The following is a 25,951-nucleotide window of genomic DNA, read 5'->3' as shown; positions in this document are numbered from 1 at the left end:
ATGAACCAGCTAACCCAGCAAAACCAATTTTTGTGCTTTATTTACAGCAATCCCTTGTGAGCCACCACCCAAAATAGCCAACGGGGTCTACGAGGAAAGGGCCAGCTACGTGTACCAGAGCTCAGTGACCTACAGGTGTCGGGATGTTCCCAAGGGCAGCGATCCCTTCTCCCTCATTGGCAATGCCACGATCCACTGCACATCTGATGAACACTCCAACGGAGTTTGGAGCGGGCCACCTCCAGAATGTCGAGGTTGTTGGGGTTTTTAATGCTTTACTGCAGTGTCTGTCCCTTTCTTTGGAAGCAGGATGGAGTTTTGCCTCTAGGAAAGAAGGAACAAAAGCTCTGGGACAAAGTTTGGGACAGTTCCAGTGGAGGTCACATCAGCGTGGTGGATATTGATGGAATTTTGAGACAGAATATGACTAAAATTTAAGTTAAAGCTTGAAAAATAACTGTGTGAGTGTCTTGTTGGTTGAAGTGACAGGGCCAAAGCTGGGAGACCACAAATCCCACAGAAAAATTGTGTCAAGGGCAGGGATGTGGGGGTTGGATTAGGAAGAATCCTTTTCCTAAAAACACAGCCACTGTGGAAGTGCAGGAATCAATGTTTTTACAAAGGTTCTTCTCCAAAAAAAGTGGTGGAAGTTGGCACACAGGGAAAGGATGTTGTGTTTGGTGCAATGTTTGTGTTAACAAATGTTTCCAAGCTTTTGTTTTCATTTATTGACAAATGCTGGTGTTAACAAATGTTTGGCCTCTTTCAGTGGTCAAATGTGAAGACCCCAGAGTTAAAAATGGGAGAAAAATATCTGGATTTGGAAATTCCTACAGTTACAAGGACTCAGTTGTGTTTGAGTGTGAACAAGGCTATTCCATGTTTGGAGCAGGGGTAATTACCTGTGAAGAAAATAGCAACTGGGTTCCTCCAAAACCAACTTGTGAGAAAAGTAAGATTTTCTGTAAGATTCTCTTTTCTCTTGTGTGTTGAAAGTGTTTTAGCTAAAACAGAGCATGATGGTGTTCTAGTGATTTCATGGGTGAAGGCAGAAGGAAAAGTGTGGAATGCAGGAGAAAATATTTGATCCAGAGAAGTAGGAATATGCACAGTGAGGAAAGCTGTAGTATCCTTCTGGAGTAGTGGAAATCTTTGTGTGTCTTTTTCTAGGCAGCTCTTCAGCTCCTACTTTGTAGAAATGATTCTAGAGCTCGGAGGAATAATGAACCAGCATGGATTTCTGAGCTGCCACATCATAGACTTGTGTTACCTTAATGAATACCTACATTTATTCATTTTTATGATGATTACGATCATTTTTGTGATGTTTAAATTTTCTGCAGGGAATATTTGTATTTAAAGTTGGGGTAAAGTTAAACTTCTGACATGTGCTGAGCTGCTTTTCTTACATGAAAGCAAGTTGTATTTGTGGAATGAGTGACTGAATTATGAAGTAAACTGAATTCTCACTAAACTTGTTCTATGTTCTTGTGGCAGCTCCTGCAGAGGTGTGTCCTGCCCCGGAGGTCCCCAATGGGCTCCTGGTTCCAGTCAAGGCTGATTATGACAAAGGAGAGTCTGTGCAGATCCAGTGCAACCCTGGCTGCTCCTTCCCTGACGGCTCTGCAGAGGTGACAGTGACCTGTGGAGAGCAGAGGTCCTGGGGTGCTTTACAGCACTGTGCCTGTGAGTGAAATCGCTGAAATCAGGAGCAGACTGACAAGTTTGAAATGTCTGATGTAGAAATACATTTATTTATGATTTCTTTATGATTTCTTTATGATTTCTTCATGATATTTTATTATTATTTTATTATTTTTATTATTTTTTATGATTATTTTATGATTTCTAATGATTTCTAATGATTAAGATTTTTTATGATTAATTTATGATTTTTATGATTCTTTTATGATTTGTGATTTTCAGTGATTTTCAGTGATTTTCAGTGATTTTCAGTGATTCTTTAATGATTTCTAATGATTTCTAATGATTCTTTAATGATTCTTTCTGTAATGATTTTTTTGTGATTTTTTGTGACTTTTTAAATGATTTTTTAAATGATTTTTTAACGATTTTTAAAATTAATTAAATTAAATTAAATTTAAATTAATTAAATTTAAATTTAATTAAATTTTTTTAATGATTTTTTTTTTTTTAACAATTTTTTTTTTCCTCCCCCCCTTTTCTTTCCAGGCAAGTCTGAAGGCTCTGGTTCCACACCAGTCATAAATTATGGGAGAGTGACAGCTGGACAAAAATCTTCCTATTCTGTGGGGGATTTCATCACCATCGAGTGTTACACGGGGTACACCTTGCAGGGGGAGCCTCGGATTCAGTACACTGGAGACAACCAGTGGGTGCCAGCAGTGCCAACCTGCCAGCTCAGTAAGTGCAGGCTGCAAAAACTCCCACCAGGGTGAAAAAACACCCTTTTGGTAACCAGGAGAAGTCGTTTAGTGCAGCTTCCTTCTTTATTTTGGTGTGGAAAATAAGGTTTTTGTTATTGGCCAGGAGGAAAAACTCCCATCAGCTTCCAGTGGTCTCAGCTTCCTTAGCTCTCAGTCCTTTGGTATTCAGGAGAAATAGTTTAGTGCAGCTTCCTTCTTTATTTTGATGTGGAAAATAAGGTTTTTGTTATTGGCCAGGAGGAAAAACTCCCATCAGCCTCCAGCTGTTTCAGCTTCCTTAGCTCTCAAAGCTAATCTTAAAAGTGCAGAATTTAATATATAACATAAACCAGGCTTTTGGGGATACCAGTATCATAAAGGACATTCCACCCCTTCAAGCTGTGAACACCTACCTAAAAATTATCAGTAATATTCAGTATACAACTTCACTAAAACAATAAAACTACTGAATTGACAAAAAGAAAAAAAATAATCACTAATTTCCACCCCTAGACTTTTTACCATCACTCTATATAAACTTAAGGCAATCATGCTTTGCTCTTAATTAATCTTTTATCTCACAGCTTCAGTTCAAAAACTGGGCAGAAACACCATTTTATATTTAAATATTATTTAAAATATTAATTAAAATGTTAATATTCTAAGTTAAATGTGTTTTATTATTTAAATTAGTCTGCTTCAAGGATTGTGTTGCTAGAAGTACCTTGAAATAGGTCTGTGAATATTTTTATAATAATGTTTGAGTAAGAAGCACCTGTGTTTCTCTTGTGACACTGATTCCTTCTGTTTTTAGGTGGATATATTATAGCCATCATCTGTGGTAAGTATTTTCTAACACCTTAAAAAAAATACAATACAAATTTATTTTTTTTAATGTGAAAATCCATGCTGCATGATTCAAAAAAAAGATTGCTTAGCCATTACAGTTTAATTTAGTGTGAAATGTGTATTTTCTCATGTGGTGAGGCCACATTTCAAAGGCAGTTTGCAGCAACTTGGCCACTTTGATAAATTTCAGGGCTTTTTAAAATGACCTTAAATGAAATTTAAATTTAATTTATTTTTTTTTTAATTACTGGGGGTGTGAGTAAATAACTGCCAGCAAGCAGAAGTGTTCAGTCTATCCTCTGTCCTTGCTTTTGTTATCCAGATTTGTATAAACTTGTAAAATGTTGCCTCAGGGCCTTGCCATTCCTGTTTTTTGTGTTTCTGAGCTGGTGAGGTTTTGTCATCTTGGTGGTCACTGCTTTTGAGCCGAGCTATCTTGCAGAATTTTGAGTAAAGAATCAATTTAAATGCAAATTAAATATTTACATGGCTCATTCCATAAATAAATTGGGCTGTGGGTTTTTTTTTGGGGGGAGTGGAGGTGGGATAGACCTGTAGGTGAAAACAAAGCTATTTCTGCAAAGTTTTTTGATGCTTTTTTTGTGGGCTGGAGATGATCTTTATCCCTCTAAGGCTTTTTTTAAATTTATTTTAATTCTTCCTGAAGTGATTGTGGTAGTTGTGGCGCTCCTGGCTGCCTTCTGGATCTACAAGGAATTCTTCTCACAAAATGGGTGAGTAAAACTTCCTTTTTATCAACACTGCAGATTTCCAAACGACTGAGCCAAAGCTGTGCTGATGTTTGAAGCTTCTTGAGCTTCTTGTGCCCTTTCTTTTTCAAATGTCTGATTTTGTGTGAGCTCCTCCCAGCAGCTGACGGAAGCTAAATCCGAATTCCACTTTGGTTTTGGTTCTGCTGTTCAGCTAAGCTGCTAATTAACACTTGCACTAATTTCAGGGGAGAAAAACCCCCATTCTTAAGCAGTGTCCACTTGCCAAGGAAGGTTTTTTTTTTTGTTCACCTGTTTCAATCATGTCAGTTTATCTCCTAAAGCCAGGGGGAGTCTTGATTGTGTGGGCTTGTGCTGCCAGAAGGTTTTCAGGTTTTTCTTCTCCTCCTTGCAGCCCCAGTGTTGGTGTCCCTGTGCTAAAGATTTGCAAAATCAACTGTAAAATATTAGATTTGTGGGCAAGCAATTAGTGTTCAGCTTTTAATGAGACATGTAGGGTGTTTTAAACTTTATCTTCAGAACAACTGGGGTTTATGTGTGGATTTTCACGGAGGGGCAGGAGATTTAAATTCCTCTTTGTGCATTGCTTTTTGCTGTGATATCTGATTTTATCTTCTGGAAAAAAAAAACCTTTTTGTCAGAGAAATTTTTTGTGAAATGCAAAACACTGCCAGTCCAGGGCAGCTTAGGTGGTGTACACAGAATGTCAGGAGAAGCATCTCATCTAAACAGCATTGTCCTTTTCCAGAATCTTTTGGGATTTATCTGCAGTGCATGAAACAAAGGAAAGGATGCTTTAAATGAAGCAAATCAGAGGGAATATTCCTGTGGTTTGTATTTGTAATGAAGGATACAGAGAGGAGCTGGGAGAGCCCTGGAGGTGGTTTATATCCAGTCAGGTTTTGCCTTAATGTCTTTTAAAAGGCAATGCAGCATCAACCCAAGGCCAGAGTGTGCTGCTGAGCAATTTGGTGCTTTTGAGCCACTGCTTTTATCCTGTACTTGGATATTCTGCAGCTTGGATGGGGCAGAGAGGAGCTCCTGGCAGTTCAGGGCAGCACTTGCTGCCTTCATCCGTGGAGAGACTTCTCAGGGCGTAGAAAGCAGGAGGGATCTAAAGCAGCACCATCAAAAATTAATGACTGTGACATTCCTGAATGTCTGACAGCTTGAAAAGCCTTATTGTGCCCAGTGCTTCCCTTCATCTTCCTCTCTGTGAACATCTGACTGTTAAATCTCTTTCTTGTCTGAAAACCCTGATCTAACCTCTTATTAAGGCCTCCCTCTCCCTGTTTAGCATTCTGAGTTCTGATGCAGCTGAGCCTTTGTGAGCTGTTGTGCTTCCAGCCCCTGCTCCTCGCTGGTTTGTAGCCTCCAAAATGACAGCAAATCTTTCCTTGGCCTCTCTTTGTTGTGTGTTTAAATTTAAATTAAGGACATTCAATCGGCCCTTTCTCTCCCTCTGCTGTTCAGCTCGTACACAGTTGATGAGAGTTGCAAGGAAACTTGTATTTTAAAAGCTAATGTTCCAGCTGAGATGGAAGGAACTGCACAAATGAATTAAAGAAAAGGTATAATTTTCCACTTCATTTGGGCTTTTTGCAATGCAGCTTAAGTGTCTTTTTTTATTGTGGCTTGCTTGGAATTTCAGGAGTGTGGAATCCATCTAGCTGGGAACCTTGGCTTCCTGTAGGAAAGAATATCCTAACCTTTCATTCATTTTGGGAAAACAGGATATAATAGATAAGGAACTTCCATTTAGCAGTGTCAGTAAGAGGTTCCAGTGATTGTAAATCACATTTCTTGGTGTTGTGTTTGAAGAACAAGTAGCATAATGCCTACAATACTCAGCACCCATCCCAGTGGTGCATTACTTTTCTTAATTAATAGTTTAATTCCCTGTTATTAGAAGCTAAAAACTTTTAAAAACCTTTAAAAACCTTAAAAACCTTTAAAAACCTTTAAAGCTGGGCACTAAAACTCTAAAGGTAATTGTGCATCCCTTCAGAGAAAACCAGATCACATCTCTCACAAATACAGATTCATCTGCGTTTTTGCTTTCTAAAAGAGAAGAATGAAGGGCCTAGCAAGATCTTTTGAAACCTTCTTGTGAAAAGGTGATTTCCTTTTCAGATTCAGAGTTTGTTTACCCTGAAAAGGATGAAAATACAGTTGCTTGTGTGCAGCTGATGTCCTCTCCTGCATTTTAACTGAATGCTCAGTCTGGTGAGGTGCCTGATGAGTGTTGGGGTTCCTCCTGCACTTGTGTGGGGTCAAATGAGCTCTTCCAAAACCTGGCTCTTCAAAGCTTGTTTGAACAGAACACTTTGCAGGCAGGACAGCTCAGTTTGATTGTTCCTTGCCACTATTTTTTCATTACTATCTCAGCAGAGCTGGAACTACAAATATCTTTTAAACCAGCATCTTTTTTTTTTGTTGCTTTTCTCCATTGCACACATTCTGAGGAGGTGATGGGTTCTCTTATCCCAGCTTCATGCAAAGGTCTTTTCATGTGCATAGTCTTGATTTTATTGACTTGTAAAGTGAATTTTCAGTGTTTTTGGTGAGTTTTTATATGAAGATTAATCTTGGTGTTTATTCCAAAATAATGTATAGATTAAGGAATGTCATCTTCACTCTGAAGAAAAATGTTTCTAATTCAGATAGGATCTGGTTTCTGGGTTAATTTTGCTTGGTTTTGGAGGGAAAAAAGGAATCAGGAGATAGACTAGAACAGAATTCTTCATTCCAATCTTACCTTTGTGCATGATAAAAGAAATTACTGGTCTGGTGTGTCAAACCACTGGTAATTCTGGAGATTTTCTTATGGAATATGGAACTCCTTAGAGACTTGGAGACTGAGGTTTGGTATGGGGTGGGTTTATTGTTAAAGCAAAACAGGACATACATAAGAATGTCATTGTGAATTTTAATTCTTGTGTGTTTAAGTATTGTAAGGTTGCTGTTAGTGGACTGCAGAATGGAAATCCACACAAAATAATATTTCATCTCTGGTTAGAAAATAAGTAGTGAGCAACACACTGAAATTAAAATGAATTTCAGGGTGCTACAGGAATCCTGTAGCTGTTCTGGTGTTCATTTTTTGGTAATATCAGTCATCACTTGAAATGATCCCTTTGGATCAAAGGCTCTGCTACTCCTTGGGTCATTCCTGACACTTCAGTGGCTGAATGAAGCTAAAATCTCCTCAGCCCAGCAGCTGCTTGGTAAAGAGAGGCTGAGGAGTGACCCAGTTTGTGGCTTCACCTGTGGCTTTAATGATAAAACTAAGGATGTGCTTTCAGTGTAAATGTGAAACCTCTTGCAATGCAAAACCTCTGATTTGACTTGTTTTTTTGTTTGTAGGAAACGTGACAGCACTCCCAGTTCTGCCGAATATAAGATGTGTAACCCATGACTGACTTTTTTTTGGGGGGGTGGGAGGGACTTTGTGGTGGAATATCCCTGTCAGAGCTGGAAAATGATTGATTGCCCTTGCACTGAGTTGCTGTCCATGAGTTCCTTGTGCTGTGTCTTGCCCTGCTGATGAACTGGAGGAGGAGATGCTTGATAGGATAAAAAGTGTGTGTGCTTATAGATAACCACAGACAGATCCTGCTTTGCCCTCGTTGTCTCTCTGTGAGCTGGGGACAGGGAATAGCTGCAGCATGCCAGAGTCTGGGAATGCTGCAATTTCACTGCCCAGCCCTGCTGCCTTCAGTGCTGCCCCTTGCCTTACAGAAAATGTCCAATATTCTCCTCTCCTGCAGGGCTCTGCTCCCTCAAACCTGGTTGTCCTTCCCATCCCTTTTTGCAGTTGAGGTGGTGTAAATGGTTCTGTTGTTTTTCTGAAATGGGCTGTTGCTCCTTCCCTGAAGGATCTGGTGCCCTTGTAGACCGTGTCTTTTTATCATTATTAAGATCTTATATACTCTACCTCTTTGTCTGCCAAAGCTGGTTGCTGTGTATATAATGAATTAAAGTGTGCCTTGAAATCAGAGTTTTATAGCTTTTCCTTTGCTTTAAAGAAGGAAAAAAGCCATATATATATATATATATATATATATTTCTGATTCTTTGCTATAATCCCCCAAAGACTGCAGTGGATTTGTTGGAACTGAAAGCTGAAGGATTCTGTAGCAAAGGCATCCCCTGCCTGTTGACAGGAGGTCCTGAATGAAAGGAACTGCTGAGAGCTCAGTGGTGGCTGTGTCCTGCCATGAGCACAGTGGAAGTTCCTTGGGGTTCTTGATTTTAGTGAGCCTTGATGTCAGTTCTGGAGATCTTCTGTTGCATTCAAGGATAGAAACAGGTGCTGTGTGATCCACCTTGCCTTTTTTTTACTTGAAATCACATATTGCACATTTCTAACCTCTGCTACAGACTGGGATGTTAAATCAAGCTCTGAAAAGCTGGATTTAGCATCAGATTCCTGTTTGGAAGCAGAGGCTTTTCCCTGTCGCTCACTTTCCATGTTAAAGGCAAACCAGACCAGTTCAACTGTGTGAGTGCTGGTAAATGTGGTGGTCTCTTGTTTTGCTATTTGTTCATCAAATGTTTTAGTCCAGATTCTGACTCCAGGAGCTCCCACCACGGTGTTTGTCATTAGCAGAGACCCACTGCTACTTCTAACTCCTCAGCAAACCCTAAATCTTAACTAGAGCAGGTCTTTAGCTTCATGAATCTCACTATCAGCATTCAGGCAGCTTCTAATTTTCACAGAAAACCCAAACAGCCTCACTTCAGATGCCTGAGGCTGCATTGAAACTGCTCTGGCTTGTCTGTGTCTGCTTGGCACTGCTCTCCCTGTCATCAACAGATTGTTGGAGTGGCACAGAACTGTTGAGGGCTTTTTGGGACAATCCCAGCAGTCTCATTGTTAGAGTTGATAATAGGCTGTGGTTGTTAGAAAGGGGCTTTGGCTCTGCAGGAGGATTTGCTGTTGGTGGCCTGGCTGATATCTCAGTTTGAGAGGTGTTTGCAAACACTGGGATGTGTGACTGGGGCTGAGTGTGCTGGTGGTCAGGAGCTCAGCTTGCTTTGTGTGGCATCTGCAATGTGCTGAAATACACTGGAATGTACTTTGTTGGGAAGTGAAATCACTGTAAAAAGCGGCCTTTTTTTACTCTTCTTTCTGGATGTAAAGATTAGCGATGATTTGTAATATTCCAAATAAAAATGTTAAATTATTTAGCAGTAAGTGTTTGTCTTTCATTCATCATTGTGCTGAGCAGCTCTTTTCCCGTTGCTATCCAGATGATTTTTCATATCCCAAACATCAGGTGGAAACTGCTGAGATTGAAGTTTGCAGTGGAGTTCCCCAGTGGTAGTGTAGGGGATGGGTTTTAATTTGCTGAGCACCTTTTGGAGTTTCCTTGTAGAATTGGAGAGAATTTCCCAAAACCTCCAAAATTTTGACTCCTGAAAAAATTGGTTGATGGAGAAGAGGAAGTTTTATCTTGGGGCTGCTTTGGTGGAACACTTGAAGCAAAGGCCAGAGGATGTTTTGTCCCTTTTGTCCAGTGTGTGACAAATGCAGTCCTTAGGGAATACAGCTCTGGGTTTAGGGGACCTGTGAAAGGGAGTGGATTTAGGAATTGTGCGAGTTTCACACTCAAAATGTACTGGATTTCCATGTGTGGAGTCTCCCTGATAGACTGAAGCCTTTCAGGGGATGGAATAGAAAAAAAAATCATTTTATCTGCCGTGTTTCTTTTCCAGTTTGTGGTTGTGATACTCCAAGTGAGTTGGTGTGGAAATGATGCCAGACAGCTTTACACTGTGGAGTTTGGGTTTGCAGTGAGCATTGCTGGGATAAGCAAAGTTTCCAGGGAAAAGTGTCCCTGCCCCTGGGCATGGCATGGGATGATCTTTAAGGTCCCTTCCCACCCAAACCATTCTGGGATTCTGCTCTGTGATTCTACGAATCTGAATTAAACACCACAAATTAATTTGGCCTAATTGTCATGAGTCCTGTGCTGTTTTTCTAAAACTCAGTGCTGCGTGAATTATTTCATTCTGGAGTCTGGAAATGATAATTAAAAGAGATGTGAACTCTGTGCTAAAGGAAAGGCTGCATGGAATAAAAATGTGGTGTTGCCATCTGCTGGTAACAGAGGAAGTGGGATTAACAAAACTGGTCCAGAGTTACCTGGTTTAAGGTTAAATAATGTGAAGTGACAGTGCTTGGTGGGTTCTCGGTGTCACACTTAAAATCAATATAAATTAAACCCTGCCCATGGCAGGGGTTGGAACTGGATGATTTTAAAGTCCCTTCCAAGCCAAACCATTCTGATTCTCTGAATCTCAATATTTCTGAGGGTGGTGAGAATGGAGCTGGGGGCTGAAATGAAGAGACTTGCAGCACTTGGGTGTTGTCCAGCAGGGAATCAAGTGATCTCTCTACCTGAGACAGAGCCCAGGAGCACAGAGCACACAATTTTATTTAAAAGGAAAAAATAAAGTATCTGTGTAAAGAACAGGTCAAGGCAAGCAAACAGCCCATGGAGTAGGAGTGGTCAGAAGGTTGGGTGGCTGTGTTGTCACACTCTGGCCCTGGCTTGCTTGAGTTGAAGAAGCTGAGTTATGTTTGAGGAGATGCTCCTCTGTGTCTGGAAGCATCCCATCCTCACTTGAAGGGACTGTCCTCTTTTTGTGCAGAATTCTCGGCCTGTGGGGGGATTTCAGGTCAGGGAACAGCAAAGCAGTGGTGTTTGAGAGGCCAGGTCATGCTCTGGATGGTGTTTGAGAGGCCAGGTCATGCTCTGGATGGTGTTTGAGAGGCCAGTTCGTGCTCTGGATGGTGTTTGAGAGGCCAGGTCACGCTCTGGATGGTGTTTGAGAGGCCAGCTCGTGCTCTGGATGGTGTTTGAGAGGCCAGGTCACACTCTGGATGGTGTTTGAGAGGCCAGGTCACGCTCTGGATGGTGTTTGAGAGGCCAGGTCACACTCTGGATGGTGTTTGAGAGGCCAGGTCATGCTCTGGATGGTGTTTGAGAGGCCAGGTCACGCTCTGGATGGTGTTTTGGGAGGCCAGGCCATGCTCTGAATCATGTTTGGGAGGCCAGCTCGTGCTCTGGATGTTTTTTTGTGACTTGGGGGGTGAGGGAAGGAAGTTTCCCATTACTGTTGCTTTTCCCCCTACATCATAACCGATTTCAAATGGTGCTAGACAAAAACTGAGACTCTGAACACCAAGAGAAATCGGTCAGCCTGTGTAAGAGATGTTTTCCTGGCTCAGAGAAGGATCCTCTTGTAGATGACAGCTATGCATTCATTAGAGGTGACTACTCAGTGCTCTGATCAAACCTTCATCCACACCAGGATCAGCTTTTCCATGTCTGGGAACACGCTGGACATCAGGGAGGGCAAAAAAAGAGTTCAGCTTCAGTTTTAGTGGCTGGGATGCAGGGCTGGAGAAGTGAAATATTGCTAGGAGGTACCAGCAGCAAGCTGGAAAGTGATTCTACAAAAAGGAGTGGGTTCTGTGCGTGCTGGAAAATGGTTCTGGAGAAAGGAGTGGGTTCTGTGGGTGCTGGAAAATGGTTCTGGAGAAAGGAGTGGGTTCTGTGAGTGCTGTGAGGCATCTTGATGATGCCCATGGCAGGGGCTTGGTACAGGATGATCTTTAAGGTCCTTTCCAACCCCAGCCAGTCTGGATTCTGGGACTGCTGGAGGCACTTCTGTGTTTGACTGCTGAGGTGAAATTGTTGGAGGGAATTTCTGTTTGCAGAGCTATGGAGTGAGAATCCTGTGGTGATGGAGTCCCCAAGCAGAGAGTGGAAATCCTTTTGCTCTGAGGCAAGAAATTAAGTGTTGATCGTGGTTTTTGGGTGCCTGTCAAGGTACAAGAGGTACCACGTTGGTTTTCATGCAACTTGTGGATCACTTTACTCTGGACAAGTTGAACTCATATCCACTGTTTATTAGGCAGAAGTACACGAGCAGGAGGCTGTGCTGCTGTGGCCCTGGCTTGGGAGGGTGCATACAGTGGTTGGAGAAGTCTCTAGAAATCAGATGATGTTACAAAGTGGATGGCTGGCAAAACAAAACAAAAAACAAAAAAAAAAAGACCTTTGGGAAAGGGGCTGCTTTGAGGAGCAGAGGATGTTGCTGAAGTGAGCAGGTGCTTGGTCTCCTCCCACGCTGTAATTCTTGCTCCTAGAACACTGATTTCAAATGGTGCTAGATACAAAGTGGGAAAATCTAAGCCACCATGTGAAACCAGCTTCCAGAGGAAGACACATCTTGTGCATGGCTGCAGGCTGAGGGAGAAAATCCTTCATCTCCACTGTACCTAGAGAAAAATTCATTTATTTAGTTTTATTAGACAGCAAGACAGTTACCTTGGGCTTAGCTACTTTATGGATAACGCTTTTTTTGTGGCATCTTGTGGATGGTTGAGGCTGGTGTAGGAGAAATGAAATTTATGTGGTGAGGAAAGCCCCCAGCCTGGCAGTGAGTGTTGTTTCCTGCCCTAGCCAGGTGGAATGCACTCAAGTTCTTCCCAGCAAGTGATGATTAAGGTTTTATTTCTTGCTAGTGCAGAGCATGATGCTGATGGGGTGAGTGTGGGAAGTTTGTGTGGTACAGGAACACTTTTTCCATTTCACTGCAGATGAAACCAGGCTATAAACCTCATTCTGTCCAAGACACAGAGAGTTCTGGCTTTGTGTCACTCACTGATCAGAGAGCACAGGACAGATCAGCTGCTTTTTGTGACAGGGAAAGGAAATGTGAGTGTCCTGATGGAACTTCCTCTATCAGCAATCCCTCTGCTTTAAATAAGCCAGGACTCACAGATTTTTGTGAGACAACTTTTACATTCTGCAGGCAGGATGAAAACAAATTGGATTGAAAGGCCTTTGAGTGTGGGTCAGAACAGAAAGGTTGATAAATTGAGGTGTAAGAGGTTCAGTGGAAGTTGTCGAGGAAGGGGAGTGTGAAAATGAGTGGCTGATGGTTCCTGGAACTGCAGCAGGGCTGAGCAGTGCACTTAACCTGGGAGCAGAGGGAATGGAGGGGGTGTTGAGAAGCCTCTGAACTGCTCCACACATGCATAATTCAGGAGCTATCAACCCTTGGATAAGTGTCTGACCTGTGCTGGAGCAGAGGCCGATGTGAAATGGAACAAAGCACAACTGGAGGCAGCAGTTTCACTTATGGATGGCCTGGGTTTTTGGCAACCCTGTGTATTCCTGTTGTAACCACATCCAAAACCCTGCTCCAGTGCCTCCATCCTAATGCACACTCCCAGGCAGCAGAGGGAAAGCTCAGAGACAGGAGCTCGTCCTTCCAAGAAAGAGGGGTGGAGGAAGGGGGAATAACTGGACTAGATTCCTGTGTCTGGATATTTACTGTCGTTTCTAAATCCATTATCTGGGGCAACAGGGTGAAAGACGAGTGGAAAGCAGGTTCCCTCCCCAGTGCCTGCCGTGCTGGCACAGTTATTGTGAGGCACCCTCTATTATCAGGTGAGAATTACTCCTGAAAAGCTGCACCAAGAGTTGCTGCTGAGGAGAGGCAGGTGCAGCACAGATCCCAGAACCTGAGAAACAGGCTCACAGTGAGGTTTGCTTTGCTTTGCTTTCTCCTTGCCTCAAGTGGGAAGCATTACACAGAAATCTTCATTAGGGTTTTGAAAAACAGTTGGAGGAAATGACACTTGATTTTGTTCTGCTGAAAATGGGAACTTGTGTTCAAAGTATGAGACTTAGAAGGACTGAACACCTCTGCACATCTTCCCCTCTGCAAAGGAGACCAGCCTTTCCAGAAATATCATGCAGCAGATGAAGACCAATGGCTCATTTATTATTTATAGTTTTGATAAAACCGGGTTTCACTTCAGCATAATTAAGATGCTGCTGCCCCTCCTCCAGGCTACCTGGAGTTTGTCCTGTTGCCTTCACAAGCTCCCCAGGAGGTGTCAGCCCTTCTTGGCAAGGTGCAGGTTTTGGGAAGGGTGCATCTGTCTGTGCTCTCCTTTCCAGGGCTCCCAGGGTGTCTGGGCAGGAGGGAGGAGCAGTTCAGGATGCTGAGATCCACAAAGCAGGAGCACAGGATGGTTTGGGTTGGAAGGGACCTTAAAGCTCACCCAGGGCCACCCCTGCCATGGGCAGGGACATCTCCTGCTGTCCCAGGCTGCTCCAGCCTGGCCTTGGGCACTGCCAGGGATGGGGCAGCCACAGCTTCCCTGGGAATTCCATCCCAGCCCCTCCCCACCCTCGCAGGGAAGGAAAGGAAGCAGTGCTGGTCTCAAACATTTGCTGTGTGGAGACCAGCAAATGCTGTCACCTGTCCTCGGCCTTGTCACAGTGGTCTGGAGTTCCCAGTACAGAGCAGTAGGGAAAGTACAATGTTATTCTGTGGTTTTCCTCCTGTTCAGATGTTTTAGTGGCAGTGCTGTTCTGTAGCTTCTTCCAGAGGAACAACTCAAAGCCTTTCATGGACTTCACACTGCTTTATACATTCCATAGGAGACAAAGACAAAAAGGGAATCCCTGGCTTCCCCGAGAAAGGGAATTTCCTCTTTACCCTGAGACTTTCAGTCTGCAGGAGCAAGGCAAGCCTGGATGCCACAGACCTGGTTTTTCACAACCTACACCTTCTGTATAGAAAGGCTTTTACAGAAAGCAAAACAGATCTCAGTGTGCATCATAAATGTTTTCCTCCATTTTCACATCACAGGGTGAAGGTTGTGGTTCATCGGGCTCTGGTCTCCCCTGGAGAAAATAATCCCTGTTTTACATGCTGAGAATCTGAGCTTGATGCATCATCCTCCCAGTGAAGGAATGAATCAGCCCAAGGCCAGGTGCAGGACAAGGGGTGTGACAGTACAAGTGGTGACCTGTAAGGGGAATGGAAATGAGTGAACTTCTAAGGTTTCAAAAAAAGCCTCCTCGGCGTGGGGAGCCTGTAACTGCATCTCTTTGTTGTGCAGGTCTGGTGCTGCGTGGGTCAGCTGTGGACAAATGTGCTCTGGCTTGCACTGGGAGCCAGTGTGGAGCCCTCGGTGTGTCAGCAGCAGTGCCTGGGGGCACACAGGGTGGGGGCTGCACTGCTTAGGAAAATTGATATTTGTGCCTAGGAGATGGCTTTGGAGATGCCACTGGCAGCAAAAAGGTACTTCCTTCACGAGTTTAAAGCATAAGGGAGATTTTTTTTTTTTTTTCTTTTATTAAGACCACAATAAAAACTCCACATTAGAATCCTGAATTGAACACAGCCTGTTCCTTCAGTCCTACTCTGGCAGCCTTACAGCTGCAGCACAAATGGAGTTAAAAGCCAGACACTCTGTGTCTGAAACCCCCCAAAACCCCAAGGCAGGCTGAACACTGGGACAGGATGGGGGTAAAAGCCTGTGGAGCTTTGTGTGCCATTGAACTGTGAGCAATGGGACGGTCAGGCTTGGTTTGAGTCACTGATTTCAATTCCTGTTGGGGGGAATCTGTCAGAGCACTCTGCAGTGTCTGTTTTAGCATGGTGACCATTAGAGGTGTGCTCAGATATTCCTGCTGTGGTTCCCCTGCCTGTGATCCCCCTCTGCTCAGCTGAAATTGCTTTCACTTGCCTGGAGTCACCCAGTTTTCCTCCACCTTTGCTCCCAGGAGAGTTCCTGGGCCAAGCCCCAGCCTGTTTGTGGGGCACAGGAACTGCTGAACCCCTGGATCCTATGGGGGGTTCCAGATTTCACAGGGAACAGTGGGGTGAAGCTGGGCAAACTCCCACAGGGGAAGAAAAGCTCTGCATTTACGTGGCTGAGGTCAGGGAAGGGCAGTAGGAACAAAAACTCCTCAGATTTAGTGAGCAGCACATTGCAAAACTCGCTCCACTCGAACAAATGATCCACCTAAGCAGCTGCAACCTGAAAGGCCATTTTCTGTTCCTAACTCCTGTACCTAAGCATCCCTTTAGAATGTAAAGTACTGATTGCAGGGCTGGAAAGCTCTCACAGGGAGATGATTGTTGTGATTTGTACAGTCAGTTCAGGAACACGGTGTTCCCCCAACACCACCGCTCCAGCTCCTCCAGGTAATGGCAAGGGAAGCCATATTTTCCTTTTGTGTCATTCAAGAGACAAAAGAATGTCCTGAGCCAGGGAGGAGCATAAGGAAACAAACCCAGCCAGATGTTCACTGAAGTATAACCTGCCTTGAAACCAGACAAACAAACAAACCTTGGGTTTAACACTACCTGCAGGACAAGGACCTGGCAAAACAGGCTGGAAAAAAGCACTGACCAAGCACTCCTGGCTGGCTCCCCCAAGCACACGAGCTGCTGGTCTGTCCCTATTCCCAGGATTTCCATCATCCCATCCCTGGAACACCACCGTGTGTCCAAGAAGTTTGGGAAGCCCTTAAGCTGGGTTCCCAAATGCAAACCCAGTGGCTGCTGTCGGACTCCTGAGCGCCGTGAGTGTTTGTGGGGGGAGCTGGAGAGATGAGCTTCCCTCAGAAATAGCTGTTCCTTGGAAAGCTGGAGGGCTGAATCACAGTGTGTTGGCTCGGTTCTTAGCAGACGAGCCATCACATCTGCCTCCCTGCAGGCGAGGAGGTGGCGCTGGCATGGGGATTGGCAGCCAGGCTCTGTCCCTTTGGAATGATGATGATGATGGGGAAGGTGAGCAGGGTCAGGCTGCCCAGGGCTGGGGGCTCTGGCTCTGCTCTCCCTGTGACCACAGAACATGCCCCAAGCTTTGGGGACTGAATAAGTTCTTTTGCTCAGAAGCATCAACCACTGAGCTGAGCCAGCCAGAGCCAGCCCAGAGCATTTCCATGGCTGGGCTTGTCCTGAGACAGCTGAAAATACCGGTGAGATGGGCAAATAGGAGCACCAGGGGAAAATGGGGAAACCTGGGAGGGGACAAGGCAGCTCCTGAGCTGAGCTATCTGAAACTGAAAGCACCTGAGAGACAGCCCTGGCTTGAGAGGCCCTGGGGAGCCTGCAGAGTCCACCTGATAGCTACAGAAATGCAAATATTCACAGAGGTTTTCTTCCTAGAACAGAGTGTGAGTCCTTAAATACACATTCCTAGCAGTCCAGAGGAAGTCTTGGGGGAAAAGGGGGTGAGGGAACTAGTGGAAAGTTTTTGGAGCCAGCAAGGAAACAAATGATGGATTTTAAAATTATTTCAGAGACACGGGATTTTTTTGGAGCTGCAGTTTTGGGCTCAGTGCCCCCCACTGCTGCAGTAATGTTAATTCTCAAGCCTCCCCTCCAGGTTCAGGCATGGGCACAGTTGCAAGAGAAGTAGATTGGGAGTTCCTGAACCAACTGGTTGCTGACCATGAGTCAGGGGAATGACCTTGCAGCAGACGGCTCGCGGTGCCGCTCTCGGAGCCGAGCCAGGATAAACGGCACTGGCATCTCTGAGTGCTGGTGGAACCATTTTGTGACATTCCAGCTTGGCCTTTTCTACTGCTGCCTTTGCACCGAAATCATTTGGGTGGGTGGGAATGGGATAGAGTATTCCCTTTTTTCCTCACAGCCTGGGCTTGGGACTGTCTGTAAACAGAGATAAAGAGGCTGTGGGCAGCTTCTATCTCTTGCCTTCATCCTTGTCCATTAAAATCAGCATTACAGATATTTAACCAAATTAAATCTTACTCTCCCCCCACCAGCCATACCCATATTAAACTGTAAGAAAACACCATGATAAAGTTTTAAAAATCCTAAGCAGCAGCACTGAATTTTCTGGATAGGTCTGGGAGAGATTTGTCGGAGGAGAGAGGGTAGAACACTTGGCATTTTGACGTTTTAATGAATGTTCCCAAATAAGAAAAGAAAAACATTTGCTTGTAGACTTTAAGCTTCTCACAGCACCAGAAAGCTCCTGACACAGAGCCCAATGCTGTATTTGTATAACATGGAAATGAACAGCAGCAGCAGCAGCAGCAGCGCTGCAGGCTCCGAGCCTGCTCTGTGAGCAGCAAAATGGCCAGGGGTGCTGGGGCTCATCCGAATTCCTTCATCATTTGGGGAGGTCACTAGGTGGATCTGATACCCCTGACCCTCCAGGTGTGGTTCAAACTCTAACATCAATGTGAAATGAATGTTTCTAACCATATTCAAGCTTGTGCCCCCATCAGCTCCACTCCCTAAAGCACCGACGGGAACCAACAGCAAAATTCGTCTGCGTCACAGATGTAACATGACCATCGGCAAAACAAGTGCAGGGGGAGATCACGGCTGTCTCGTCCCTCACAGAGCCTTCCTTCTCCAGCAGACAACAAGAGGTAATGCTTTCAAATTTATATTATGGGCATGTGAAATCCTACCCTTCCTTCCCCGAGTGCCACGGTCCCCGGAACGCCCGAGAAAACTGCGCGTGTTTTGTCGGCGTGGTACCGAACGCTGCGTCACGATGCTGCACCAGGGCCGAGGCAGAGCAAACCCCACTCCCCAGAGCAGGGAAACCCAGATACAGGAAAATGAATCAGCTCACACAGTGTCACACACACACAAGTGGCAGAAGGAGGGAGAAATCACAGCTTTCCCCAGTCCTTTTGCGGCACCGTGCAGAAAACGAGCCCGGAGCGGTTACCCAGGTACAGCTCACAGTGACAGTGGCACCCCTGTGCACACAGGCACTGCTGTCCTACAGAAATGTGCCATGTCCCCTTCTTAGCCTTGTTTCCTGCCAGTCCTGCAGATTTACCTGCTGCCAGTAACCTCAATTCCTGAGTAATGAGATTTACAGCTGAAGTTTAACATTGAAATAACTCCTCTTTTATCCGTCTCCTTACCCTCCCTGCGTTTGGGCGCAGTTAAACCATGGCTGTGGCCAAAACATGGTGGCAAAAGGAATCAAACCAAGTCCGTGCTGAACACACTCAGCAGCCAGTGGCACCTCCTTGAAAGCCATGAAACAGCACTAGCTTTCCAAAGTAAGGGCTTCTCCACCCCACAGCTCTGGTGGGGAAAACTGCAAAGAGCTGTCCACACAACCAACGCTCGGGAAAACAGACACAACCCACCCATCATCCACACAACCCAGCACCGTGCCTTAGTCCAGCTCCTGGCTGTACAAACCCCCCTCCACAGCTGCCTGGGACTGTTCTTGTGTGTGTGTGTGTGTGTATTTATGCCTGTCTGGCTGGCTGCAGGGACCACCTTCGTCGCTGCTGTTCCCGTTGTTCCCCTGCTCTGCGGATCTGGCGCTGCGGGAGGCGAGGATGCTCCGAGGGAGCCAGCTACAGCCAGCGGAGGCTCAGTGAGTCAGGAGGGGTTGTGATGACTGCAGTAAGAGGCTGAAATTCCCTATGGAATCTGGCAGCAAAGGAGGGGAAGGAGGAGAGATGGAGATGGGAAAGAGGGAAAGAAAGTGGGGAGTGGCACGTACAGTCTGTTGGGTTCTTCCCTGCACCGCACTGCCGGTGGAAATGGCGGCCCTGCGCAAAGGACGGAGTCGGGAAAAATCCGCAGCGCCTGCGGCCTTCGCGACCAAACCACCGAAATTCCGTCCATGGTGTGAATCCAGCCCTTCCCTCTCTCCCTGTCTCCCAGAGCACCCTGCAGAGGCCAGGCTGCAGCCCAGGCGATGGGGACGGCGGCCACGCAGTGCCCGAGCCGGTGCTGAGCCCAGCGGTTGTTGCTAAACAACCAACCCTGACTCTGGAGATGTCAGCCAGCGAGTAACAGAGATGAAAAACTCCTGCTAGCACATCCTGAAACTTGGGTAAGCCTCAGAATGATGAAAGGCTATGGAATAATGGTCCCTGTTGTATGAGAAAGCAAAGTTACCACTCCACTGCATAATCGGGAGACTTCCTCGGCCAGAAGGACCAAGCTCAAGGCTGGCTGTGTCCTCAGCACTTCCCGGCAGAGCTGCCATCTTCATTGCTGGTCGCTTTAAGAAGAGAGGTGAAAAAATAGTATAGTGAATGGTTAAGAGGGAAAAGTGTTCTCCACTTCCCCATCCTCTCTCTGGAGCTCTGCCCTCAGTCTCCCGTTTATCCTTAACCTTCCCAATCCTTCCGTCCGTGCCTTCTAACGCTGTTACTCCTTTGCAAACCTTTCCAGACCCATCACCGAGGGCAGTCTCCATCTCTCTGTGATGTTACAGAGCCCGTGGCAAACCCACACTTGTGCCAACAGGAGCTGAGTTTGGGTAAGAGTCATTTTCATTTCTTTAACTATTCCCACGACACAATTTCCAGGTGCAGTCCCTGCCCCAAGCAGCTCACAGTGCTGCCAACACTCCAGCACCTCACAAGGGAGGAGGAAGCAGGGAGAAAAGCCCCAAAGCCCGGTGCTGTCCCCCGCACCGAGAGCTGCAGCTCTGACACGTCATCGTCACGAATGGACGGCAGAACGAGACCTCCCGCGAGCGCCCACGGGCCAGGGGCTGCACCCAGCACAGGCAGCAGGGACCAGCTCCTGTCCTGCCCGAGGGACACCTGGAATCCCAGGATCCCAGGTGGGCACGGAGCGAGCGGCGGGCAGGGAGCAGGCAGGGAATGGGCAGGGAGCAGGCAGGGAACAGGCAGGGAATGGGCAGGGAGAACATGGGGAACGGGCAGGGAGCAGGCAGAGAAGGGCAGGCAGCAGGGAAACAGGGAACAGACAAGGAGCAGGCAGGGAATAGGGAGCAGGCAATGGCAGGGGGCAACCTGGTGCTCACACAGCTGCTCTGCTGACACCCGTGGGCAGGGAGCAGGTAATGAGCAGGCAGGGAACAGGGAGCAGGCAGGGAACAGGGAGCAGGCAGGGAACAGGGAGCAGGCAGGCAACAGGGAGCAGGCAGGCAACAGGGAGCAGGCAGGGAACAGGGAGCAGGCAGGGAACAGGGAGCAGGCAGGGAATAGGGAGCAGGCAGGGAACAGGGAGCAGGCAGGGAATAGGGAGCAGGCAGTGGCAGAGGGCAGCCCGGCGCTCACACGACCCCTGTGCTGACACTTGCAGGCAGGGAATGGGGAGCAGGGAATGGGGAGCAGGCAGTGGCAGTGGCAGTATCACGGGCAGTGTCCCTGTCACCGGCAGTGTCATGGGCAGTGTCCCTATCACGGGCAGTGTCCCTGTCACTATCACAGGCAGTGTCAGGAGCAGAAGGGGCAGTGTCCCTGTCCCTGTCAATGCCAGGCCAGCCCTGCTGACACCCGCGGGCAGGGAGCAGGGGCAGTGTCCCTGTCCCTGTCACAGGCAGTGTCACGGGCAGTGTCAGGAGCAGGAGAAGGGGCAGTGTCCCTGTCAGGAGCAGTGTCAGGGGCAGTGTCAGGAGCAGGAGAAGGGGCAGTGTCCCTGTCAGGAGCAGGAGAAGGAGCAGTGTCCCTGTCAGGAGCAGTGTCAGGGGCAGTGTCCCTGTCAGGAGCAGTGTCAGGAGCAGGAGAAGGGGCAGTGTCCCTGTCAGGAGCAGTGTCAGGGGCAGTGTCCCTGTCAGGAGCAGGAGAAGGGGCAGTGTCAGGAGCAGGAGAAGGGGCAGTGTCCCTGTCAGGAGCAGTGTCAGGAGCAGTGTCAGGGGCAGTGTCCCTGTCAGGAGCAGTGTCAGGAGCAGTGTCCCTGTCAGGAGCAGTGTCCGGGGCAGTGTCCCTGTCCCTGTCAGTGCCAGGCCAGCCCCCTGACACCGTGTGACGGCCAATGGGCTCTGGCGCTCCACCTGCCATCCCCGTTGCGCCCAATGGCGGCGCGGCCCCGGCGCTGCGCCCTCCCCGGCCAATGGGAGCCGGCGCTGGCTCTCGTTAATGATGCAGCAGTCCAGGGAAGACTATCACATGTGAGCTGGCCGCCTGCCAGCATGGAGACACCGAGAGAGCAAGGTAAACAACTTTCCAACGCCAAAATGATGACATTTAATCCCTAAATGCTCGCTTCCCGGCTCGACTCATCTTTAACCCCTTTCAGCTGGCGTGGAAGCGTCTGGAAGGCACTCGTCTACCTGTCCCCAGTGCTTTTAAAAACTGGACGACGTGCCCTGCAATGATCACTGCGTCACCGTTTGCCACTTTGCGAACTACGCAGTGACAGAGCTGCGAGCTCCGGATCTCGGGGCGCCCGTTAACCCCTGCACCGACCCCTCGCTGGCGTGCCAGCCCCCGGGGACACGGGGGGGGATAAAAAGCTCAGGCAAACCGGGAAAACAGCAGTCTTTGCAAAGTTGTCATCTCTCTCCCACGACTACTACCCTCCTCTGCAGTACAGCAATGCCGGCAGGAGTGACATTAGTACAACCTGTGCCGTCGCTCCATTGAGAAAACAGCTCTGACGCAGAACAGAGCAATCCTGCCCAGCCAAAATAATCATAAAGGCACTTTGGGATCCCAACTTAGGGACGCCGGGGGAAAGGGACGCCCTGCAAATAATCCGAATACGCGGCCGCAGCTCCAGCCCCATCCTGATCAAAGGGTACGTACGTGAGGGAGACGAACCGGACCGAGGAGCCGTGCCCGTGCACCGTCTGCGCAGTCCTCAGCCCTCCGCTCGCTCTGGAGCGCCGCAGAAGAGAAGCTTCCAGAAATTTCCTTCCCGTTAACCCTTTCGGTGTCTGCCCACTCTCCCTCCCCGTGGGATTAAGCGCGCAGGGTCTCCGGCATCGTCAATGGGCGAAGCCTCCTACGCCGAGCGAGCCCGAGTGCGAGGTACAAATGGCAGTGGATGGTGGCAGGAGCCCGGTCCGTGGTGTTGGTGCCACTTCTCTTCCTGGAGCCCTCTCTGCCTCTCTTGCTGCCTCTCTCCCCTCTTGCTGCAGCAGGGCTGTTGCTGGTAGACCTATCGACGGAGCTTGCTCTCTCACTCTCTCGCTGAGCTCTGTGACGCAGCTCTAAATTCTCCAGCCTGCTCCTTGTGTTATAAGAGCGGAACTGCAGCTTTCCAGGGAGCCCGTGCCAGCGGTGCCAGGGCCAGGCAGACCGGAGGGAACGTCACTCCTGGACTCTGCACCTTTTTTTGGCAATTATTCTGTTCCTCACCTCTGTTTCTGCGCTTCCTCCCCGGCTCTCAGCCTCGCATCTCCTTCTCTGCTTCTGAGTCATACTTACCAGGTTAACTCTTTTAGGATTGCTAGTCAGCAGTATAAATCTCCAGCGATAGCAGCTGAAACCACAGCCAACTTTTTTGGTGTTTTCTGCTTTAAAAAAGCCAAAGCAAATCTTGCTGGCTCTAAAAAACAAAAACACGTGCACACACACACACGTTGCAGTAGAGAGTTGGTGCTTTCTGATTAACTGTTTCGGTGACAGGAACCACTGCTTGACTTCCTGAAATAAAATATTTTAGGCCCAGGTCCTGCAAATCCTCAGCAGGCAGATCCCCTGAAGCACGAGGCAGCTTAAGAAGAGCTGCTGCTGTGAACAAATGCAGGACTTGTGGCCACGGGGCTACTGCTGGCCCCTGCTCTGCTGGCCACAGGACACAGATCTGAGCGTGGTTCAGCTGCTGGGCAGGTGCATGGTGTGAGATAAGGTGCTGAAAGTGCTGGAAAGCCAGAGGATCTTCTTAATCTGAGCAGCATTAATAAGTGTTATCACACACACGGATTCAAAACGCTTGGCGTAGGCAGGGGAACTAATAACCGCTCTCCTGGAGTCCCCAGAATCCAATAATCCCCGACAAAGACAGTCCACAGGCAGCTCTGCATTTCAGCACAGCAGGCATCATCCCCAGGCAAGCAGCCTTTTGCAGCTTCACTCTCTCTCCTCTCCTCTGCCCCCCAAATCCCTGGAATAACTCCGGTGCCTCCGGCCGGCCCCGGCACCCGGCAGGGGAAGCGGAGCTCTGCCGGCACCGGGAAGTGTGGAGGAGGATCCGTGGTAGGTGCAGCTCCTGGGAATCAGAGGAGCTGCTGGAGAGGCAGCAGTGTGAGGGAGTTGATGTGCACACAGGGAGCAGCGAGGAGCAGTCCGTCAGGAAACGGGGAATGCAGAGAGAGCCCTGCTCCACTCCTCCGTCTGCCATTTTAATTCTGACTCCAGAGCCGGCTGCCGGCGTTGGGTTTTTCACTACAACCAAAGCTGAAGTAACCACGATTTTTTTCTCCTCGCAGCGTCTGAAGAGCCTGAGCTATTTTGGGATTTGTCTGTACTACACTGAAAATGACACCTGTTACGCACAGACACAAATGAGAAAAATTACAAGTTCCTCTTCCAGGATCCTACAAAAAATGGGGTGAGATCCCGTGGGTCAGGGCGGGGTGAGCAGCACAGGCTCTGCTGTGGGGTGAAGGGGATGACCCCGATGAACTGAGCAAATAGCAGTACGAGAAATGTAAAAAGTCTGTAGTAGCTGATGCAAGGGGAAATCAAGCCTCCATGTGACCAGAAGAAGTAGTGCATGATCAACTAAATGCCACAATACATGGTTTCTTATGCAATCGAGCCCATGGGACTCCAGGCCTTACACATCCACTTTGTGGCCAAAGCTGCAGGGATTAACTCCTTCCTTAATGACTGGGATGGAGCTCAGGCTCCCGAAATGAGTCATCCCCCCGAAGCAGGCCGGGTTTTGCTGAGACACGGAGCTGCCTGTGCTGCTTTCAGTCCTCCCCGTTCTCCTGGGAGCCGATTTTCCGCGTTCCCACTTTTCCCCGGTGGTTTGCGCCGCGCCGTGCGGGCAGCAGAGGCCACCTGGAGATCCACGGAGCTCCAGAGCGAGATGAAACGCTGGGAGCCTCAGAAATGGGGCAGTTCACCGATGCTTTCAGCTCACACCGCTTCTGTCAGGCCTGCGGTGCGTTAAGAAGGTGAAACCAACTTTGATTTCTTTCAAATGACTCTTTCTGGTTGCTTTCAGGGGAAATGCAGCGTTTATTTGATGGTTTGCTTTCCTTTGAAAATCACCAGCCCTGGAATGTTTCTATCTTTACCTGTCTCTAGGTGCTTGCTGGTGACACTCAGGCTCCCAAGAGCTCAGAGCTGTGCTGCTCTGGGGAACAATCAACCCTGTAAGAAATCTTGGGGCAATGGAAAACTTCAGCCCTCAGAGCTGAGTGAAGAGGCCTAAAAACATAAAGTCATTTTCTGACACTCTTGGCCAGGATTTGGCATTTTCAGGTTCAAACATCTGTGACATTCCATATATTTCCATATAAAAATCTAGGCTGCTTTTGTGGTTTAACTGGAGCCCATTTCCATCTATTGCCGCTGGTTTGGGTTTGTTGTTTTTTTTTAGTTTTTTTTTTCTTTTCCTCACAGAGTTTAAAAGTAGGAGACAGAGCTTTGGTTTTGTAAGAACCAACTATGAGGGAGTAAAGTCCTGGGCTAGAAAGAAGGCTTGGAAAATAATGGTGAATAATGGATAATAATCCATGGCCGTGGTCTGAGACAGGGGAGATGGGTCTCACCATCGGAATGGCAGGGCAGGAATCTCTTCCAAAACTGGATGTGACCCCATGGCTGATCACAGCTGGGCTCTGAGTGCTTACTGTGCTGATTAATAAAATAAACAGTTTTTATAGTGCTGAACATTGTAACAAAATCTCAGGACTTGCAACTGAGCTGCTTCAGGCTGGATGTTTGGGGGAAATACCATTTTTTGAGGAGGGAGGGAGGGAGGGGATTGACCCTCCAGGCTGTCACTGGCAGTTCCATCAGCACCACGAAAGGGTCAGGGAGCAATTCCACAACTTCCAGAGGAAGCCTGAAGGTTCATCCTCAGTTCTCCAGCGTCTCCCGTGTGATTTTCTGCTGCCATGACCTGAACAGCAACAGCATATGGAGCCTGACACCCCCCAAATCTCACCCTCGTGCCCATCATTATTGCTGCTGGGGGTGATAAAATAACCTGAGGTTATTTTATTTAATTAACCCTTGGTGTTCTGAGTGCTGAAGGAAGCCCTCGTGGTCCTGCCAGGGAAGCCTTGGCTCAGCTTTGGGTTTAAATGCCATCGGCCACACCTTCCCCCAGCGCAGGAAGCACGATTGTTAAAATCAGGGCATGTTCCTGTTGAGCTGAAAGGCTGAGATAAATAATCCAAAGGCCTCGTTTATGCCAAGTGAATTCCTGCCCGGGCCGGAGCAAGTCCAGGCAGCTGTAAATCTGTAACCCCTCGACCTC

At 47.5% G+C, this 25,951-nt stretch overlaps 2 protein-coding genes and 2 long non-coding RNA genes across 4 annotated transcripts in view; 3 read left to right on the top strand and 1 right to left on the bottom strand.

Moving 5' to 3' along the window:
* LOC131587568 (uncharacterized) overlaps positions 1-9,163 on the top strand; it is a 61,144-nt gene extending 51,981 nt beyond the window's left edge. Inside the window, exons 71-78 of the mRNA XM_058855568.1 lie at positions 48-254; positions 770-964; positions 1,498-1,686; positions 2,194-2,385; positions 3,202-3,228; positions 3,904-3,970; positions 5,441-5,538; positions 7,334-9,163. Of these exons, the coding sequence (XP_058711551.1) occupies positions 48-254; positions 770-964; positions 1,498-1,686; positions 2,194-2,385; positions 3,202-3,228; positions 3,904-3,970; positions 5,441-5,531 (968 nt within the window). The 3' untranslated portion in view covers positions 5,532-5,538; positions 7,334-9,163. The remainder of the gene's footprint in view (positions 1-47; positions 255-769; positions 965-1,497; positions 1,687-2,193; positions 2,386-3,201; positions 3,229-3,903; positions 3,971-5,440; positions 5,539-7,333) is intronic.
* A 4,593-nt stretch (positions 9,164-13,756) lies between these two features.
* On the bottom strand, positions 13,757-23,935 carry LOC131587757 (uncharacterized). The gene is made up of 3 exons (XR_009279418.1): positions 22,315-23,935; positions 19,709-19,814; positions 13,757-14,813 (listed from the first exon to the last, which is right to left on the bottom strand). It is a non-coding gene; the product is annotated as an uncharacterized LOC131587757 (long non-coding RNA).
* On the top strand, positions 20,396-22,308 carry LOC131587756 (involucrin-like). Its single transcript, XM_058855986.1, has 2 exons — positions 20,396-21,720; positions 21,806-22,308. Exons 1-2 carry the CDS (start codon positions 20,628-20,630, stop codon positions 21,856-21,858), a joined length of 1,146 nt encoding a protein of 381 aa, XP_058711969.1. The 5' UTR covers positions 20,396-20,627; the 3' UTR covers positions 21,859-22,308.
* Positions 22,404-25,096, top strand: LOC131587758 (uncharacterized). Its single transcript, XR_009279419.1, has 2 exons — positions 22,404-22,539; positions 23,943-25,096. It is a non-coding gene; the product is annotated as an uncharacterized LOC131587758 (long non-coding RNA).
* Positions 25,097-25,951: the final 855 nt, after the last annotated feature.

Source organism: Poecile atricapillus, chromosome 23 (assembly GCF_030490865.1).
Source record: "Poecile atricapillus isolate bPoeAtr1 chromosome 23, bPoeAtr1.hap1, whole genome shotgun sequence".
NCBI lineage: Eukaryota > Metazoa > Chordata > Aves > Passeriformes > Paridae > Poecile > Poecile atricapillus.
The sequence above is the reverse complement of the archived record's forward strand: the minus strand, read 5'-3'. Positions and strand labels throughout refer to the sequence as shown.

What these genes read in the sequence shown, in the direction of transcription:
- LOC131587756 (XM_058855986.1), top strand. Translation starts at nt 20,628, where the DNA reads ATGAGCAGGCAGGGAACAGGGAGCAGGCAGGGAACAGGGAGCAGGCAG. An exon ending in GGAGACACCGAGAGAGCAAG is followed by an intron (nt 21,721 to 21,805) that starts GTAAACAACTTT and finishes AACCCCTTTCAG; the next exon opens with CTGGCGTGGAAGCGTCTGGA.